At 28.2% G+C, this 19237-nt stretch overlaps 1 protein-coding gene across 1 annotated transcript in view; it reads right to left on the bottom strand.

The window, feature by feature from the left end:
- Positions 1–18977, bottom strand: part of LOC129968558 (neuronal acetylcholine receptor subunit alpha-7-like) — a 191113-nt gene extending 172136 nt beyond the window's left edge. Inside the window, exon 1 of the mRNA XM_056082572.1 lies at positions 18910–18977. Within this exon, the coding sequence (XP_055938547.1) occupies positions 18910–18973 (64 nt within the window). The 5' untranslated portion in view covers positions 18974–18977. The remainder of the gene's footprint in view (positions 1–18909) is intronic.
- Positions 18978–19237: the final 260 nt, after the last annotated feature.

The raw sequence follows: 19237 nt of genomic DNA, 5'->3' as shown, positions 1-19237 counted from the left end.
ACGATATCTACACAATGTTGGCCGGCCTTCAGAATGTCGGTCAACACCGTGGAGATTGGTCAGTGTTATTGATGGTCAGTGTTAATATGGCAGTCGGCCGCAACAAATCCTGTCGATTGCTACGTTCAATGGTGGCGGGCAGATTTTTTTAAAATACTTAATTTATTACGTTTTTTATTATTAGCGAATTAATGACCTTCACTAATATATGCAAGAACTATCACTCAGAAACAGAATTTTTTTTATAACCTGTAAGGCTAAAACGATTTTTATCATAGAATTGTTTCTTTCATGTCAAGTATTTTTTTTTTTTTTAAACGACGAAACATACTTATACTCTTTTTTAAAACTATCTTAATTCAAAATCATTATTGCTAAAAAATATCGCAAATTATTTTTATTAATTTTAGAAGTACTTCATTCCTCTTTATAGATTGTGAATAATGGAATTGCATTCTATGAATATATGCACTGGCAAGAACCATCTTAAAAAAGGAAAAAAAAAAAAGATGCAACAATTCCCCAACATTAATACATACCCAGTCCCATTTTCTTCTCCCATCAAAGGAGATCATAATTTATTCAAGAAAACCTCCAACCAAAACGGTAACCAGAAATGAAAATTCAAAGAACTGCAGAGCTTCTGCGAATTTCAGCGGAGCTTGAAATCCCTTTGCAACAATTTGGTGGCTATACATGGCGACTTTCCAGGACAGGACTGAAATTCTACGCTCGAAGAGGGAAGGGAACAAATATACACCCGCCATCTAAAAGAAAGCATCCAATATTGAGGAACGAATGTTAAAAGGGATTTTCTGTAGACGGCTAAAACATAAAACTGTCTTTACGTTTTATTTCTACTCAATATTTTAGGATTTACACCGGGTGAGGGGCACACTGTCGATTTCGAATGACGGACGGTTCTTTCAGACACCTCATTGCTCCGAAGGATTACTCCACACCAACAGGAAGTAAGCCATTTGTTCCGGTGAAAAAACAGAGGCAACACTTTTTTTTCAACACACTTTTAAACTGCAGCGCGGTATAAAAGTTTGCAAGAAAATATGGTTTGATATGACCTTAAAAAAGTAAGTACAATCATAAATTGTTAGTATGTTTACATTGAATATTTGAATATAGATTACATTTCTTCTTAAGTTGTAAAAATTGTTTATGCTATAATGCAGTGCTGGGGATTACTCTTATCTTAGTGCCTTGGATTAATAGATATGGATAAAAAATATAAAAACTCAAACTCAATCTAGAATTTTTGACATATCTATGACGGAACAATATAGTTGTGATATTCTTATCTATACTTATAATAAAGCTCAATGTGTGTGTGTGTGTGTGTGTGTGTGTGTGTGTGTGTGTGTGTGTGTTGGCGCTCTACAGGCCAGGTCATTTGACATACAGCTATCAAATTTGGTACATGTATACCTTAGAGGTCGGGAATGTGCACCTGGGGTCCCTTTTTTTGAAATTTTAATTAGAATTTTAATTATTAATTAAAAACTAACTTTCCCGCCAAAAAAATCTTTCATTTTCCCCACCGCCAACTTTTCTGCCAAAAAAAATCTTCCATTTTCGCCATCGCCAAATGAGTAAGGCTTCCGGGTTTTTTTTCTCCCAACAGTAATGAGGCTAGGGTTAGTATTTTTCGGCGGATTATTTCAAACGATTCTGTTTATTTTCTTAATGTTTGATGCATTTAAAATTAAACATTGTTAATTAATCGATCCTGCAGATTCATTCTGAAGAACTTTTGAATAAAAATAAAACAGAATAAAGGAAATTAAAAATTTCTAATCCGCATAGCGTTACCCCAACTGGCGTAGAAAAAAAATCACGTATTTGCGTTACGTAACTGGCGTTGAAAATTCACGCATGCGCTTTGTGTTCTGAATTTCGCATTGTGTTGACGAATTATTATCAACCGATGCGGACTGGATTTAAATTTTTTTTAGGTTCGTTGCATGTTTTTGTAATTAAAATGTATTTATGTTAGTTATATATTTTTTGTATATGCTTATAGTTTTAAGTGCATCGTTTTTTAAGTAGTTTTTTTTAAACCTGTTTTAAACCGACTATTTTAAACGATTCGTTTCATTTTCTTAGTGTTTGATGCATTTAAAAGTAAACATTGTTAATGAATCGATCTGCTCATGATGAATCTAAGAAAATTTTGTTGACAAATTCCTGAGATAATACGTAAATTGAAAAGGATATTCTTTAGTGCCCATAAAGTTTAAACGCTGAGTGACTCTATTTTCATTAATCAGATTATAAAAAAATTCTTTGTTTCAGTAAAAAATATTATTATATTAATTGAAGATAAATTCTTTCCACTTTAATTTAAAACAAATTCTACGGGTGTTAACAGAAAATTAGAGAGATACATATTACGTTGACTGAAGGCCTTTATAATATTATTAGTGAATTATATGACTATCAAAATTTGAAGTTTTAAAATATTTTGATGAAGCTATTAAAGTAGGAATTGCATAAAATATTTAAATATAAAAATTTTAACGAGCATTAAGATTGGTGAACCGGTTGGTCGACAAATTCTTGAGATATTACATAAATTAAGAAAGATATTTTTTAGTTCCCATAAGGTTTAAATGCTCAGTGACTCTGTTTTCGTTAATCATGTTATTAAAAAAATTAACATTTATTGACGAACACGAACACACTGATATTCATTGTTACTCTGATTAGATATTATAAAATCTGAATAGATAAACATAAACGTGTAAACAGCTGTGCGCCGGTTTCTATGGCAACACAGCTGGAAAGGGAAAAGAAGTTGCCGAAGAAAATTCACGCATGCGCATTGTTCTGATTGTTGTCATGACAACCACTTTCAACAGACGATTTAAATTATTTTTAGGTGAGTTACATGCTTTTGTAAATAAATTGTATTTATGTTAGTTATATATTTTTTGTATATGCTTATAGTTTTAAGTACATCGTTTTTAAGTAGTTTTTTTTAAACCTGTTTTCAATGATTTAAATTATTTTTAGGTTAGTTGCATGCTTTTGTAATTAAATTGTATTTATGTTAGTTATATATTTTTTTGTATATACTTATAGTTTTAATTACATCGTTTTTTAAGTAGTTTTTTTAAACCTGTTTTCGACCGATTATTTTAAACGATTCATTTTATTTTCTTAGTGTTTGATGCATTTAAAAGTAAACATTGTTCATTAATCGATCTGTTCATGATGAATCTGCGAAAATTTTGTTGACAAATTCTTGATATATTACATAAATTAAGAAAGATATTCTTTAGTGCCCATAAAGTTTAAACGCTCAGTGACTCTATTATCAGTAATCATATTATTAAAAAAAATGCTTTGTTTCAGTAAAAAATATTATTATATTAATTGCAGATGAATCATTTACACTTTAATTTAAAGCATAAATTCTACGAGGGGTAACAGAAAATTAGAGAGATACATATCACGCTATGACTGAAGGCCTTTATAATATTATGAGTGAATTATATGACTATCAAAATTTGAAGTTTTAAAATATTTTGCTGAAGAATCTATTAAAGTTGGAATTGCATAAAATATTTAATTATTAAAATTTTAACGAACATTAAGATTGGCGAACCGGCTGGTCGCCAAAGGCGGCTAGTATGAATATAAAATCAGAAAGCCTTTTTAATTTTTCTTGTGAAATCAGACATAATTTTTTTTTAAAAAAGACTTAATAAATCTTCCCATTAGTGGAATCTTTTTTTTTCGAAAAAACAAACAAACAAAACAAAACATTTAGATGCAAGTAAAATGGGAAATGTAAGTAATATTTAATAACATGCAGTAAATAAATTTTCAGTGTGGAATAATTCTTTAGATCTACATCATTTCCTGCATTGATTTTGCAATATTGTTAAATAGTCTAACAGTATATCACAGTTTCATTTTTTAAAATTTGATTTAAAAAATAAATTCTTAAACGGTAGCTCATGACAAAAATTCTAATCGTATATTTCTTTAATAATATAAAATTAGTTCATTATAGTTTATATGATTGGATAATTGCATATAAAATTGGATGATGCAAAAAACTATTCCATGGTCATGGTTTGCATTTTTAAAGTCGAGATTAGACCTAATCATTGCAAACGAGCAATTACGGTTCTACGGTTTGGATAAAATGATAGATAAAAAATGGGTTTTGTCATACCTAGCCGCCTTTGGAGACTAGGCCGATTCGCAAAGGGTTAATAGATTCTTTAGCAAAATAATTTCAGGTTACACATTTTGATAGTCATCGTACTATTATAGAAGAAGTATGCAATTCAGTTCATTGTACTACGTATCACTCATTTTCCTTCACTTCCCGTAAAATCTGAGTTTTATATTGAAGTAAAGTGATAAACTCCAATCACCATACAATTTATTTATTTATTTGCTATAACCTGAAATTTTATAAAATTATAAGTACAGAGAAGAGAATCTATCAGCACTGAAATATCATGTACATTACGGAATATTTTTTAACAATGTATTATTCAACAAAAATGTTTTTGATTAATCGTAAAATTCAGTTTTTAATTTTACTTCAAAAGGATTTAAATGACATGAATATTATTTTGTTTTCATAATATTTACTTTAATAATATTGTTTGCTAATAATATGTTACTTTAAAAGCAGTTCAGACTAGCAAAAACGTTATTTTGTAATAAAGCATGGGATTAAATAATGAAGGCCTGCTCTAAACAAATAAACAAAGAAATGGGTATAGCAGATAAAGAGTATAGTATAATTTTATTCAAATGGAAATTTACAAGAACATAGATGTAAATACCATTACAAGTCGATCACAGCGTTGTAGAAACCCTGACAAATAGAATTCGATGATAAAAAAAACCTTTTGAAAACTTCAGACCTTTTGAAAAATCGGACGCTTTCGGCGGACTATTATTTATACCATTGTTATTATTATTATTATTTTAAAATTATTATTATTATTATTATTATAATAATAATAAATTATTATTATTTTAAATTTATTTTAAACTCTTTATCTTATAAATGCATTTTTTAAAATTATTTCATTAGTGAAGTTCCTTTTCCATTTTTGACCTCATGCTCCATTGTAAAATTCATTTGTTTATGTATTCCTCGCTTTGAAAGTCTGTCGCAAGATTTTCGAATTCCCTTATACATACGAGAGACCTAATAAATTTCTAAACCTACGCATCAATGATAAAATTATTTACTAATCTGAGCTATATTTTTTATAATGAATTTGTACCACTCTTCCAACATCAAAAATAGAAACGCTCTTATGTCGATGCTTGTTTATAAAACAATATATTCTAAAATCGGTAGAATTTATATACACACAGCTGAATATATAATTAAAGTATTTCATATATTTTCTACTAATATAAATTATTCCAAAAATATTTTTAAATGAAATTTATTATGAAAAAAATTAGCTTTAATATATTAATTGCTTCTTTCTTAATGTTTTTATTAGTTAAAGAAATTTCTTGATAAAAGTATTATTACTTCCACGCCCATATTTGAAAGTGCGATTTATTTTATATCCTGAAAGAATTACTTATTTTAATCGATCTTACTACATTTATGCATTTATATATTTCACTATTTTATTCAGTTACATTCTTTAAACTGAAAATAATTTTATGCAGTAAATACTTTCAAGAATAAACAATATTTAATTCATTTGTAAGGGAATGTAATTTGAAGATATGAAAAATAATTTTACGAACACTTTATATTTATCAAAGAAATTCCCAATGAACATGCGATGACTCCAAAATATTTAAATAATAATATTTAAAAATATTACATTCATCCTAGGACTATAATAATATATATAGTCTTAGGAAAAATTTGTTATTTTAAAATTTTGAATCAAATATATATTTTTTTAAATATTAACGTTTTGCACTCGAAAAAGTAATTCGATGTATAATTATTCGTCTAATACATAGAACTTGTTTATAGCTTAGAAAAAATCTATATAATTGTTTTAAGGTGAATTCTGTCTTTAATCAATTTTCATTTTCTTAGTAGTCTGCAGGTATTTTTAACAATCAAAATTAAATAAATAAATAAATAAAACGTCAAAATGATGCACCGTCTTGAAAGGCGAGGGAGAGTCACCATGCGAGTGCAAAAGGTAAAAATCCAGATGAATGCATTTGTATGAATAACCCACGAATGTAAAGTATTAAAGATCTATTCATAGATAAAAAATCTTTAACCACATATTTTCAAATTACCCCTATCTTTCTAATACTGTTTAAAGTAAGAGAATTTTTAATCTTTCCAACCACCAAAATTTATTTATGATTTCGGTTTTCTTATCTTTCACCATAAAACTGCCTTCCATTAATCTTTAATGAAAAACGTGTCAGTTTAAGATGCCCGAGGCAAATAAATTTCATTAACGCCTGTAAACTTTAAGACTTGATAAAATAAATGCACATCAGTCACCACTGAATTTTTCCGTGGTTCATTTTTATATTTTCCCAGCTTTTCTGATCTCTGAATTGTTATTTTTCAAAAATAAAAAAAATATATCATTAAAACCTAAAACTAATTTGTTCTCTTTGTTATAATGGCTTAATAAGGTCAATTAACGATCATGTTTAAGTAATCAATAAGTTTTTATCGCAAATATTGATTTTTTTTAAACTATAAAACCGACGATATTTACGATCTCGAGGGTGTTTTTTATTGCTAAATTATTTCCGAGATAAAAAAGATTCATGAAATATATTAACAGCGATGACGCCACTTCATGAATTTTATTTTTTTACAAGTGTTAAAAATAATATCAAATTGCATGATTATAGGCAACAATAAATAGTAGTCACTAGCTTATTTTATTGGATTAGTATCTCATTTTGCTCATTTGCATTAGCAACCCCAATGCTACGTTTAGAAGACTTCTATTATTAAGTCATGATCAGAGGATGAACATTACAGGCATGGAAGTAGTGTGGCTGAAATGCAAATAAATCAAACTAACATGGTAGCATCCGATAAAAAAAAAAACTAAATTTATCAACTGCCTGCTCCCGTATACAAGATATTTCCTGCGGAACAAGGTCTCAAATTTATGAGTATGACCCGATGCCATTACTATGCACCGAATATATAATTAAATTTTCCACAAATGAATATGAAATTATAGAATTAATTCTTTTCAGCAGCAGAGTAATTTGCAACATATTTCGTACTTCATACTTATTCTATTTACTTTCATGCAGACGCAATTCCAAATGCGTTTCTTTCGAGGTTCAAGGGGTGTGAAACATGAAAATTAATGAATATATTGTAATTAGATGTTAACTACATTCCTCAAGAATACCTATTTTGTATGCGGAAAAAGGAATGTGAATAATCGGTCATTATTAATACTAACCAGTTTTGTGATTATTAATAATAACTGGTTGGTATTAATAATAACCGATTATTTACATTGATCATAACATATATATATATTCAAAGACTTCATCTTATTATAAATATAATAAACTGAGGAATAAGTATAATTACAGGTCATTATTGATGATCACATGTAATCATAATAATCACTGCTTTATTACGTTTTCCGTAACATATATATCTTGTTTTTAAATGAATTACTATTCTTTCATTTCTAGAGATTTTGCAATTTTTTTAAAAAAAAATTTGTTATATTTTATCTTTATTCGAATCTTATCCGATTTCTTTTTTGAATGGATTGTTTTACTTTGTCTAATGACAACATGATTTTTTTCGGTTTTATTATCTATTCATATTCGAACGTTATAAATGATTTGTTGGTTTTTTTTTTGCATTTAGATTAGACTACTTTATACGGTCGATTTTACATGTCGCAATGAGTATTTCTTCTAGAAGTTGTAGAAAAAGAATTCGAAATTCTAGGATTTATTACAGAAGAACCAATACAATTCCAGTTTGTCGTATGAAACTGATTCAACTCCTGTAACAATAAAGCTATTAAAATTTCCTTCCTTCTTACAACTTGTCACTTCCTGATCGACTTACAGTAATGTCCTGTTTATTCACGTCTAAGGAATAGATTTCCCAAGACTGAAAACTAGAGTTTAATTACACAGAATAAGTATCATTAAATATTTAGAGTGGATTTCTGTAGAAATTTATTAGATCATATTCAAGATTACTTGATTGTGCGTTTTGATACACATCATAACTTTCCAATTATTTTCGGGTTGCTATCTCCACAATTAAATTAGGAGTATCAACTGGAATGCATCTTCAATATCTAATCACCATTTTTTTTTATATTTCTTATGCATTAATAGTTATTATTCCATCGATCTGATTTAATAAGAATGAAATCAGTCAACAACTTGATTACCTTTGATTGATTTGATTTTCATTACTGAGCTTCCAGGGAAATAAAGCAAGAGCAGAGACTGCATATTTCATCAAACAAATCTCATTGGTGTATTTTCCTCCAATAAAAATAAATGAAATCAAAACGGCAATCATTTATTTGCCTTTCTTCCACAAACATGATTAGTTCGAGATGGGACTTTTTTCCCCCTCTTAAATTGGGTTACCAAATCTTTCTTGGTCTCGCAATGTATCGTGATGAACTTACAAATAAGAAAATCAGTAACTAATGGCATTTTGCTTGCTGCGTTTTGTATTTCGATGTTTGATAGCATCGGTACCTGACTTGCATCTACTAACCTTTGTTTCCTTTTTGTAGATGAAAGATTTCTAAAAAGGTATTCAATATAATTCTGCTTATTTTTATCTAATACCCTATAATCCAGAGATGATATTTTCATAGTTTATGTTAGTAAAAAAATAATTTAATTGTCTCCTGAATCTTAATCTTTTCACATACAAATGAGAGTAACTAGCAAATCGAATTACTGATTTATTTTTCGTTTTAATCCGCAATTAAATGAAAATATTAACTAATTTAAGATGCAAAAATCACCAACACTTCAATATACCAAGCGCCTTTCTAGTATTATAGAAATTAAATATCCCAATAGGATGTGCCATCTAATTAGGAAGTTAAGTAAATTTATAGCTTGAGGAGTTGAGGAGTTAAAATCTCCCTTATACATTCGTATTTACGAGCAAAATTAGAAATACTTAAAATGGAGAACCGTTAGGTGATAAATCAGTTATGGATGACTACGAGGTGTAAATGTCTTACGTTTAAGCAAAATTAATTTTGCAATTGGCATTCGACGGAATGCCATTGCAAATATAAATAAACAAATTTTTAAGAACTGATATTTATAACAAAAGTTGTTTTTTATATAAAATTATCGCAGTTTATTTAACAAATTTTCTATCTTTACAATATTTTTAGAAGCGTTTCGATAAAGTATCAAAAGACTGTACCCTTTCCATACGAATTACTAATAAAGAGGAAAGATAGTCAATTCGGGAGTGTCAAATATCACTTAATTCAGTTTAATTTTGTTTATTTATACTTGCATTGGCCGTTTTTAGAATAGTGCTACTATTATTTTCGGACGGGCTTCGTAATTTTGAACCTCAAACGAAGAATCCCACTAATTAAAAAAAAATTGCAGTGCAATCTTGTAAATATTTAATGGCTTGACTAAAAACTAGAAATTAGATTTAAAAAAAAGAAGTTTTACTCCAAATGCCTTCTTTAAAATTCTTGAATAGACTTTGTTTACGCGGTCTCTTCACAGATTAGAGACATAATCTACAATCGGACGAGTTTTTATTTGTCATGCAATAAATACTATTTTCTTTATGTGCCAGTATTGCCAATTACATAAATTATTTATGTACTAGTATTCATTCTTATTGTACTAATATACTTCATTCTTTATGTACTAGTTCCGCTTCCTTGTTCTGTAGCATCACCAAGAGACAATGCTTGAGTTATCGGAGTGACATTAAAAGCAATTCCCCTTGGTAGCTTAAGTATAATATTTTTAATTATTAATTAAAAACATATATTATAGTTTTACAAGAGCATTATTATATAAAAATTAGAAGTAAATAAAAGGAACATATTTTATTCCACTCGTAATGCTTTTTTTTTTTTTCAATATTTCTAAATGGATTTTGTCTTACATATTCTTTCAGATTTCAAGAGTAATTTGTATTGCATGATTATCTCATATGCCTTAGTTCATTCCTAATGATTCGGTAATACCACCAATAATTTGAGAAAAAATTGTCCAAATAATTATGATAATAATGTATATCCTTACATTACAATCAAGATTTCTGATGCTGCCAAATTTGCGGTTAAATATTGAATCAAAATGATCTTCAGCCTTACAGCTTTCTAGAAAATGTTTCTTAATAAGAACACATGAAATGCATTCTTTTCGCTGTTTGCGTACATACATAAAATCTATGAAGTTCATGAGTATCATTCATGGATATTCCATAAAGTTCCAGTTATTATTCCAGGATTTTCTTTTCGTTCTAAGTCTGAAAAGCAACAGCTGTGTTAATCGGAATCTTTCATGAAAGTTGTTTCATTGATCCTAGATTTACATGCAGTGGAGGTATAATGATGCAGTTCATTCGCAGCAAGAAATCTTTCGCACTCGTCTCGCTGAGGAGACCGCCACCTCGTCCCACTTTCTCCAAAAGCTTGGTTTTTCCTTTCTTGGCAGTTAGTTTTTGTTCTTAATTTGTAGTATTTTTTTGGTTCCGCTGTTCGATTGGCATAAGAGCCTTTCATTTGGTCTCTTTTTTTTCTGTGTAAATGAATATTTAAGTTTACGAACGTCTAATTGGTAATTTGTGTAATCTTCTCCGTGACAGAAGCTTTTCTTTTATCACAAGAACTGCAAGAACAAGTACTAATATTCTAATTTTAATGATTCTTCTGCTGGAGAAAAAATTGCATTCTAAAAGAGTTTTAAACATTTTATAATTCAAATGCATTAAATCTAAAAGAGTTCAAATGGCGGAAAACAATTGTTTCTATATTTAAATCAGCTTGCCAAAAATACTCGAAATTATTAAAATATTTCAGGCACCAAACAAATTTTAAACAACGTTTTTGAATATTAGAGTAATAATGTGAAGCGCCCGTTCCGAGAGAAAGTTCGTTGAGCGCATGGTAAGAATATTATATAAACACATTTATAGGTTGCAAAAAGTGTTTATATAATATACTTACCAATGAATCTGCCATGCCGAGTACGTCTTGTATTATTATGAAGGCCATTCTTCAGTCAACCTATTGTGAACGTGTATTCTATTAAATCCATGTTGCTCATTTTATCTATCATATCCTTATATTTTACTTATATTACTCTGTTAAAATTTTTATCGTTGTTTCAAAGGCATTACCTACTTTATATAAAATTATTTATGTGCCTAAAGAACATTAAAAATTGATAAACTGTTTTTGAAACAACCTCTATATTATAAATTCAATTCTAGATTGACAGTGGCTTACACTACTCGAAATTATTTACCAAAATTTTTTATATACCTTGATGAGAAATTTTGTTAATTGGTTTTTACTTCCATTCAATACTTCTTATAATGCTTTAGATGTGTAAAGCCACATGTCACAGAAACGGACACATCAGATTTCTAGAATGTAGACCGAATTCCGGAACTCGTAGAGGAACCAATTTCTCGTGTGTAAATGTATATTTTACACAATTGCAGCTTTCGCATTTACTTTTATTATGTCTATTCGAAAGAGAATTATCCTAACAGTAAGATACTGCTGCTGCCTTACTATCCTGCTAGGATGACAAATGACACTTCAACTACACAACCATTGCCACTGAAGTATCACGATTGATTGATGTTCAAATCGAGACAAAAAGTTCATTCTTTAGGATTCTCTTTCAATAAATAAAACAATTATTAAAATTTATGGAGGTCAGAAGCATAATTTTTTTAAAATTTGAATTACTGAAACAAAAATTCTAATTCTGTATAAACGGGCTGCTAAATAGCTAAAATAACAACACTTTATTTTAATGATATCATGTGACAATAATACAGTAACACTTGGCACTCATAACGACATAAATAACGACACTTGGAACATTTGTACAGCTTGTAAAAAAAGCGAAATAACTTTATTGTGTTTCTGTAATTAAAATAAGTTGAATTCATGTACCACTAATTATTTATTGTTTGGATGTCTAAATATATTACGTCTTGGTTCATATACTAAATTAAAATTTATTTAGTACATTTCTATCTTGAACATGAAATAGGGAAATATTTCCTCCAATGGGATAAATCAAAGGACTGATGTGAAAGTATTCTCTTCAGGATCTGCTTTGATATCATATTCCACAAAATAACCATAGAATAAAGCTTGTTCCACAAGAAAGAGCTCACATTTAGTCAGTCCAAGAGGTAGTGAGGCTAGAATGCATTTCTTGTCATACATTGATGGTTTAAATTATAAATTTCTCTCGCTAAATAAGATTTATATGGCTTCCAAATAAGCACAGTAATAATACAAAAATGCGAAAGCAACGAAACTTCAAACACTTCTAAGATTTTTTTTTTCACTTTTAATATAATTGGTTTAGTATATTGCATAATGGGCTCATTCATCACTTTCTTTTGTTGTAATTTTTTTTTTAAAAAAAAGCAATTTTTTTCAGCCTATTTTGGTATTGCATGCAATAATAATTTTTCCCATGAACGTACATAGTTTTTAACTGTCTTCTTAAAAATTAATTAATTTTGAAATTGAGATTTTTCTTATTTAATCGCATTGCTAACTAAATGATACATTCAATTCAAAATGTTATGTTACTTTAGACACTGGATGATCTAACGGCTAGTGCATAATTTTAACACCAGAGGATCACGATATGAAGCTATTCTCTCAAAAATCCTTCATACACGCGATCCTTAAAACCCTCTCACTTCCAGATGGGCGGTATGAGGAGCTTTGAGAATTTTGATTTAACATTCAAGTGGGTCGGCTTCGAGCGCTGCTTTCTTAGGAGGGGGGATGGGTATTAAAAGATGCTACTGTGATAAACACTCTTGGAGATCCGTAGCATCTCGGACGATCGCAACTTTTTGCAGCAGCTTCCTATCCCCTGTGGTAGGGAATAGGAAGGGATTCACTAAATAGGTTGTGTGCGAATATTTTGCGTTTTGAATGGGTTTTAGTTTATATTTTCATGCATTGTTAGCTCAATATTTTAAAGATTTTATGGCTATTTATGAAAGAAATTTTCCACTGAAGTAATCTGTTAATGATGAATGATATATAAGGATACTGACACGTTCTTTATTTTCCCAATAAATCTCAGACTTTCTTTTCATATTAAGACTATTGTAATGATATAAAGACAACTGTTACATTATCACTACCACCTATTCACACCGCAATTATCTCGCAAAATGTGTAACGATTCTTTTTACTGTGAAGGGAAGTCTTTATATTCCCAGCACCTTATTCTGCCATTAAAGGATTGTCAGAATTTATGATGCCAAGTACAAACTGCCGCTTTCAAATAGCATTAAAAGATCCGAAAAAGATTGGGATTTTCTTTTTTATTTACTCACTACTAAAATTGTACTTTACAATTCACTCGTGTGTAAATTTATGGAAACTTTATGTGAAATTTGCGTTCAAAAATGTATCTAGTCTTAATAGTACTGTTGAAAAATTCATATAACATTTTAAAATCAGAGATTCAGTTTCAAAAATTCAGCATGACGGTTAATAATAAAAAAGTTATATTTATGATAAACTAAAGTAAAAGGTTTAGGCTGAAAAATTGAAGGAATGTATTTTCGAAAAATATTTCACTAAAATTATTTTCCCCCAAATTTTATTTGACAAATTTTCGTATTTCAGTATTAAAAGAAGTTTTAAAAACATGTTATCTCATCTATCAAAGCAATTTGATGACAAAATATATTATTTTTATTTGACAAAAATTATAAAAGTTATAGTTTAAAAGATTAGGAAAAATGTGTTATAGAATAAGGATATTTTCGGAATGTATATTTATCCCACATTCTTTTTCGATAATTTAATATAAAAACAAGAATGCGCAAGTTTTTGCAACAAAACGTGAACACTTCTTTAAATATTTAATTGAAGTTCTAAAAATTATCCTTGTATTACTATCGAAAATTCAAAATAATATATTATATTTTTAAAAAAAACAATAAACATAATGGCTCATACTAAAAAAAAAAAAAAAATGTAATACTGAAGATAATAAAAAAGAATCTTAGCTGTTAAAAGAAAGTATTATTTTCGAAATATAAAGTGTTGTGTTTTTATTCCACGGATATTTTATTTCGGTATTAAATGATTTAAAACATTATCTCGTCTATTACTGAATTATACCGACTTCTATACTATGTACAAAATAATTAATTTCATTGACATATATACTATGCATGCTACATTACCATGTAAAAAAAAATTTCACTGTAATATACGAGGTATCTAATGTTGGCAAAGAAAAAATATTCTAAAAGTTTATTGATAATTAAATGAAAAATAAATGTTAGATGTTTCTGAAATTGATATATTAATGCCAGATTTTATTTCAATGGTATAAAAGGCTAATGTAAAACTTAAAAAATAACTCTCCTATTTTTAAAATTATATTATAAAACAAATTTCAATTTTTTTTTTTTGTAGTAAAAAAACAACAACCAGAAAGTCGGTTGGCAAAATGCTTCACACTAAGAAACGTAAATACATTAGATTAAAACTCTTAGGCTGATAGGGAATGCAATTCATTGTCGAAAACCCTCAAGGTAATTATTCAAAGTAGAGCGATCACAGATTTATTACTTCGGACGTTAAGGAGTAACTTACCCTTGGCTTGAGTCCATGTCTTTGAGCGACACGCCGAGAAAGTCTGGTTGTTAAAAGGAGTGAAGCTTGAAAAGCACTTGGGTGTTCGAGTTAAAAGTAATTAACCGTTTATACTCGAAAAATAATTCGATACATAATTATTTACAAAATACAAGGATTTCTTTATTATTCTAAAAATTAATATAATTGTTTTAAATTGAAATTCTGAGAAAAATTTATCTACGTCTTCTTACCACTCTAAGTATTTAAGAATGAAAATTGTAAAATAAAATGTCAAAATGATGTATCATCTCGCATAGTGCCCGAGAGAAACCATTCGCTTGCAAATATTAATACAATTTGATCAAATATTTTCCTGTCGATGTGGGATAAAAATTTCAAGACAAAAAAAATCTTCTAATTTTTGAGGTTCTTCAAAGTCAGTCTTCGCATAATTTTTAGGTGTCATTTCTAGGTACATAAATCCGGCCTTTCATTTTATCTAACGACATTTATTTAAAATTTTCAAATGAAATATTCTCTAAAAATGACATTTTTTCGTGTTTTTATGGAAAATGTACAAATTTGCTATTTGAGTCTTAATAGTTCAATGTTGGCCGACACATTACTGCTCAAATATCAAGATTTAAATAGAGTTTAGTATATCGCGTAGCTAGAGAATTCTGTACATTCGAGACTAGTTTGAAAACTGTCATTCTAACTCGAAAAGCACTTTAAGTTTCCTGATATTTTGAATTTCTAGTTAGCAACCGATTCTTGGTAATAGATTTAATTCAGAAGCGCAATGAAATGAATATGTTGGAAAATATATAATGGTAAAATCAAGCAAAGACAATATTTCTTGATATTTGGTGGATTTCAATGACATTTTCCCATCCCTTATTTAAAAAATATATTATAAAAATGAAGACGAATTTAAAATTTTCTGGAGTATATCATTTATATATATTGGAAATTTTTAAAAACATCCAAATTTTGCAGCTTATGATATCTGGTATTAACATGATTAAGCTTTGGTTACTACCTACTTTATGAAGTTTATGGGTATTTAAGAATTTTTTTGTCATATTGTGCGTATTGGCGTGTGTTGAAATAGGTGTTTCATCTATTCGCCTGTGTCTTAATATTATCAGGAAACATTCTTTTGCTCATACCTTAATTGTCTTCCATTTGAAAATCTATCTTGCTGTGATTTTCTTTAATCTGGAATATGTTGTTTCGATCAATAAGAAAAACAATTGGTGAAAACAGGTGAGATGACAATAGGATTTGTACAAAAAAATGACATCTAGCGCATTATCAAACCTCTCAAATAATCAACTTCAACTATCTATCATATAATCATCGTCACAATCAATTTATTTGGCATCTAGCAACACAGTTTTTTTTTATATTTTTAAATTGATGCATTTATCTCTGTGCGGATAAATCAATATATTGAGCAATGCCAATTAAATAGCAAATGAAAATGATCCCAGGTCCGCAATTTTCATTTCATATTTATGCTGATTTATTATATTCATCCTTCACGGACCAAATTAAAAGTTATGGTTAATGTTTCGTTTAAGAATTTATTTTAAATCAGTACACAGCGTTACATTTTTAGCTATTATGGGTCATTATTTGCTTGAATATGACTTTAGTGACTAGTTTTGATTTAATTATTTGTGAACATTTTAGATAGAAAAACGAAACAATGATAATGAATTTTAGATATAATATTAGATATTTACCCTAAATTTTTATCTTAAAAATATAAGCTGTTCTCTTTTCCCGAAATGCTGCCTTGTTTCGCAAGAGAATGTAATATTTAAATATAACAAATGATTTTTTAATTACATTTGATCATCTCATTATTTCTCTAATCCTGAATTACATTTTTTTTTGTTTCATAATGAATTTTTATTTCCCAATTGAAGTACAGCATAATACAGTCTATGAATGCCAGGAAATGTTTGAATATATTAAATTGAAACTTATCTTGATGAAATAATGAAGACACCTTTTTATCACAAAATGATTTGATAATGAATTTTTTCTATGCTAGAGACGATCATTCATGTATAGGCTACTAGATTTAAAACTGAACTTTTTAAATGAATGATAGAAAAGATGTTTTAAAAGATAGTAAATAATAATGCTAATGTTAAAATAATTGTATTTGATATTTCGTTATTGGAAATGCATAAGACAGGCCTTTGAGAAATATATGTTATATACAGATTAAAGAGAAAAAAGAGATTAAGGGAGTTTTTTAAACCATTAAAAGGGAAAAATAATCACGAAATAGTAGAGTCAATAAAGTAAGAATATAAACCAATTTGAGCATCATTGATTGTTCTATAATTTTAAATTGCATTTATCACTTTTCTATTGGAATTGTATCAATATTCTATAATTAAGTTTAATACACGTACCACTCTAATTGTATCAATATTCTATTTTCCGATTAATATGTGTTTTTTTATTTGAAATATAATCCACATTTTTGTATAGGAAGAAAAACAGGGTCACGAAATTTCACCAGAATTTCAATTGTTAAAGAGTGTTTTTTGGTTAAAAACGAAAAAAAAAAAAAGCAGATGATTTTAAAAATTTGAATTTCTACAGCATTAATTGAAAAAGAATTTTATATCGATGGACTAGTTGAAAAAATAATAATTCAAAAGAAAACCATTTTGGATTTAAAACATAATTTGCAAAATATATATAAGTATAATAATCAATATTTTGCTCGAAATAACTCCTGCAACAAATACATATTCAGATGAGTGAGCGTTTGATTCTAAAATTAAACGAAATAATTTGGATACTTCAGTGCAACAATGATAATTAAAGTGGAAAGACTTTGAATCCGATTGGTTTTTATTTATTTATTAGTTTCATTTCGACCCAAATCATTATTATACTGATTTTTATTTGATAACTCTTTAATAAATGAAATGATATTATCACCAATTTTATTTAATAACTCATTTAATAAAAGAATCGATATGATTACCAGTTTTTTGAATAACGCACAAAGAAACCTATTTCATTACCTGAAGTTAAATGAATGCTTCCTTCAGTGCCTACGTTAACAATGCTTGGATATATTCAAAATTCATCATTGAAGACAGTTGGATATGATTTTACGCCATTTGAGATTTTTAAAATGGGTATTAAAAAAATGGAGGTTAAAGAAATATCGGCCTCAGTCATCTATTTCCAAAGATCGAAATTCCTATTCCGATCTCACAAATCGAGAGCCTGATGTGGGAATAATTTCCTTTTTCTTCATTCTTCCATTTTTAATTTTTATATATTTTGCTATTAATTTAAATATAAGTTGGTAATTTTTAGATATAAACTAGTAATTTAGATATAAAGTGGTGAAATAATTTTTCCTATGAAATATATATAGATTTTTTAAAATCAACGCGAGTAATACGAGTAGTTTGCTAATTTTTATGACGACTTAAAAATGAAATCTTTATGTCGAGTACGAGATGTTTCTACAATATTATGAAAATAAAATCAAATGTAAAAAAAATGGTTTTAGAAACTTTACTACAAATGAATTAAGCCATTTTAATTTTTTTTTTTTTAAATTGATATTAGGAGAATAGAGATTAACAGAATATGGGCCACAATCATCTATTTCCGAAGATCGAAATTCTTATTCTGATCCCTCAAACCGCTGAGCCTGATGTGAGAATAATTTACTTTCTCTTAATTTGTATATTTTTATAATTTAAAATAGATATAAAATGTTAAAATAATTTTTCTTATGAAATATAAATTTAAAAAAAAATCAACTCTAGTAATATCTGCATTTTGCTAATTTTTATAATGACTTTTTTATAATGAAAGATTTAAATTTTATAATGAAAACTTTATGACAATATGAGATGTTTCTACAAAATTATAAAAATAAAAAGGTTTTAGAAACTTAACTAGAAAAAAAAAAAAGCAAAGCAAAAACATGCAACTTGAGAGATTGCCGTAGCTGGTATGAGGTATAAGATAGCAAAATAAAACGAAGGAATGATGTTTAATTAGATATTATAGGATAAGCCGTACCATGTAAAAATATACATACCTTCAAAGAGACTTAAAATCAGAGAGCAGAATAAAAATAAACTTCTGTACCCACAGCCTCCCATTGCTTTTGCAATCTTCTCACCATCACCAGCTACCTGCCAGGGTTCTATCAAGTTCCATCGCGCAGAGAAACAGAAGTTCAATATGAAGTTCACTTTCAATCGAAAAGCAGCATTGCTGTTTCAAGTTCTTGGGAAAATGCTGTCTTTTAAAATACCAACAAATAGCTGTTTTTCTTTACAAAAAAACTATTCTTCAAAATTTATGGAATAACGGAAGCAAAAAGTGCATGTTTCACTTGTTAGTCTGAGCTCTTGATAGATTTG

This window comes from Argiope bruennichi, chromosome 5 (assembly GCF_947563725.1).
Source record: "Argiope bruennichi chromosome 5, qqArgBrue1.1, whole genome shotgun sequence".
In the NCBI taxonomy this organism is placed as follows: domain Eukaryota; kingdom Metazoa; phylum Arthropoda; class Arachnida; order Araneae; family Araneidae; genus Argiope; species Argiope bruennichi.
The sequence above is the reverse complement of the archived record's forward strand: the minus strand, read 5'-3'. Positions and strand labels throughout refer to the sequence as shown.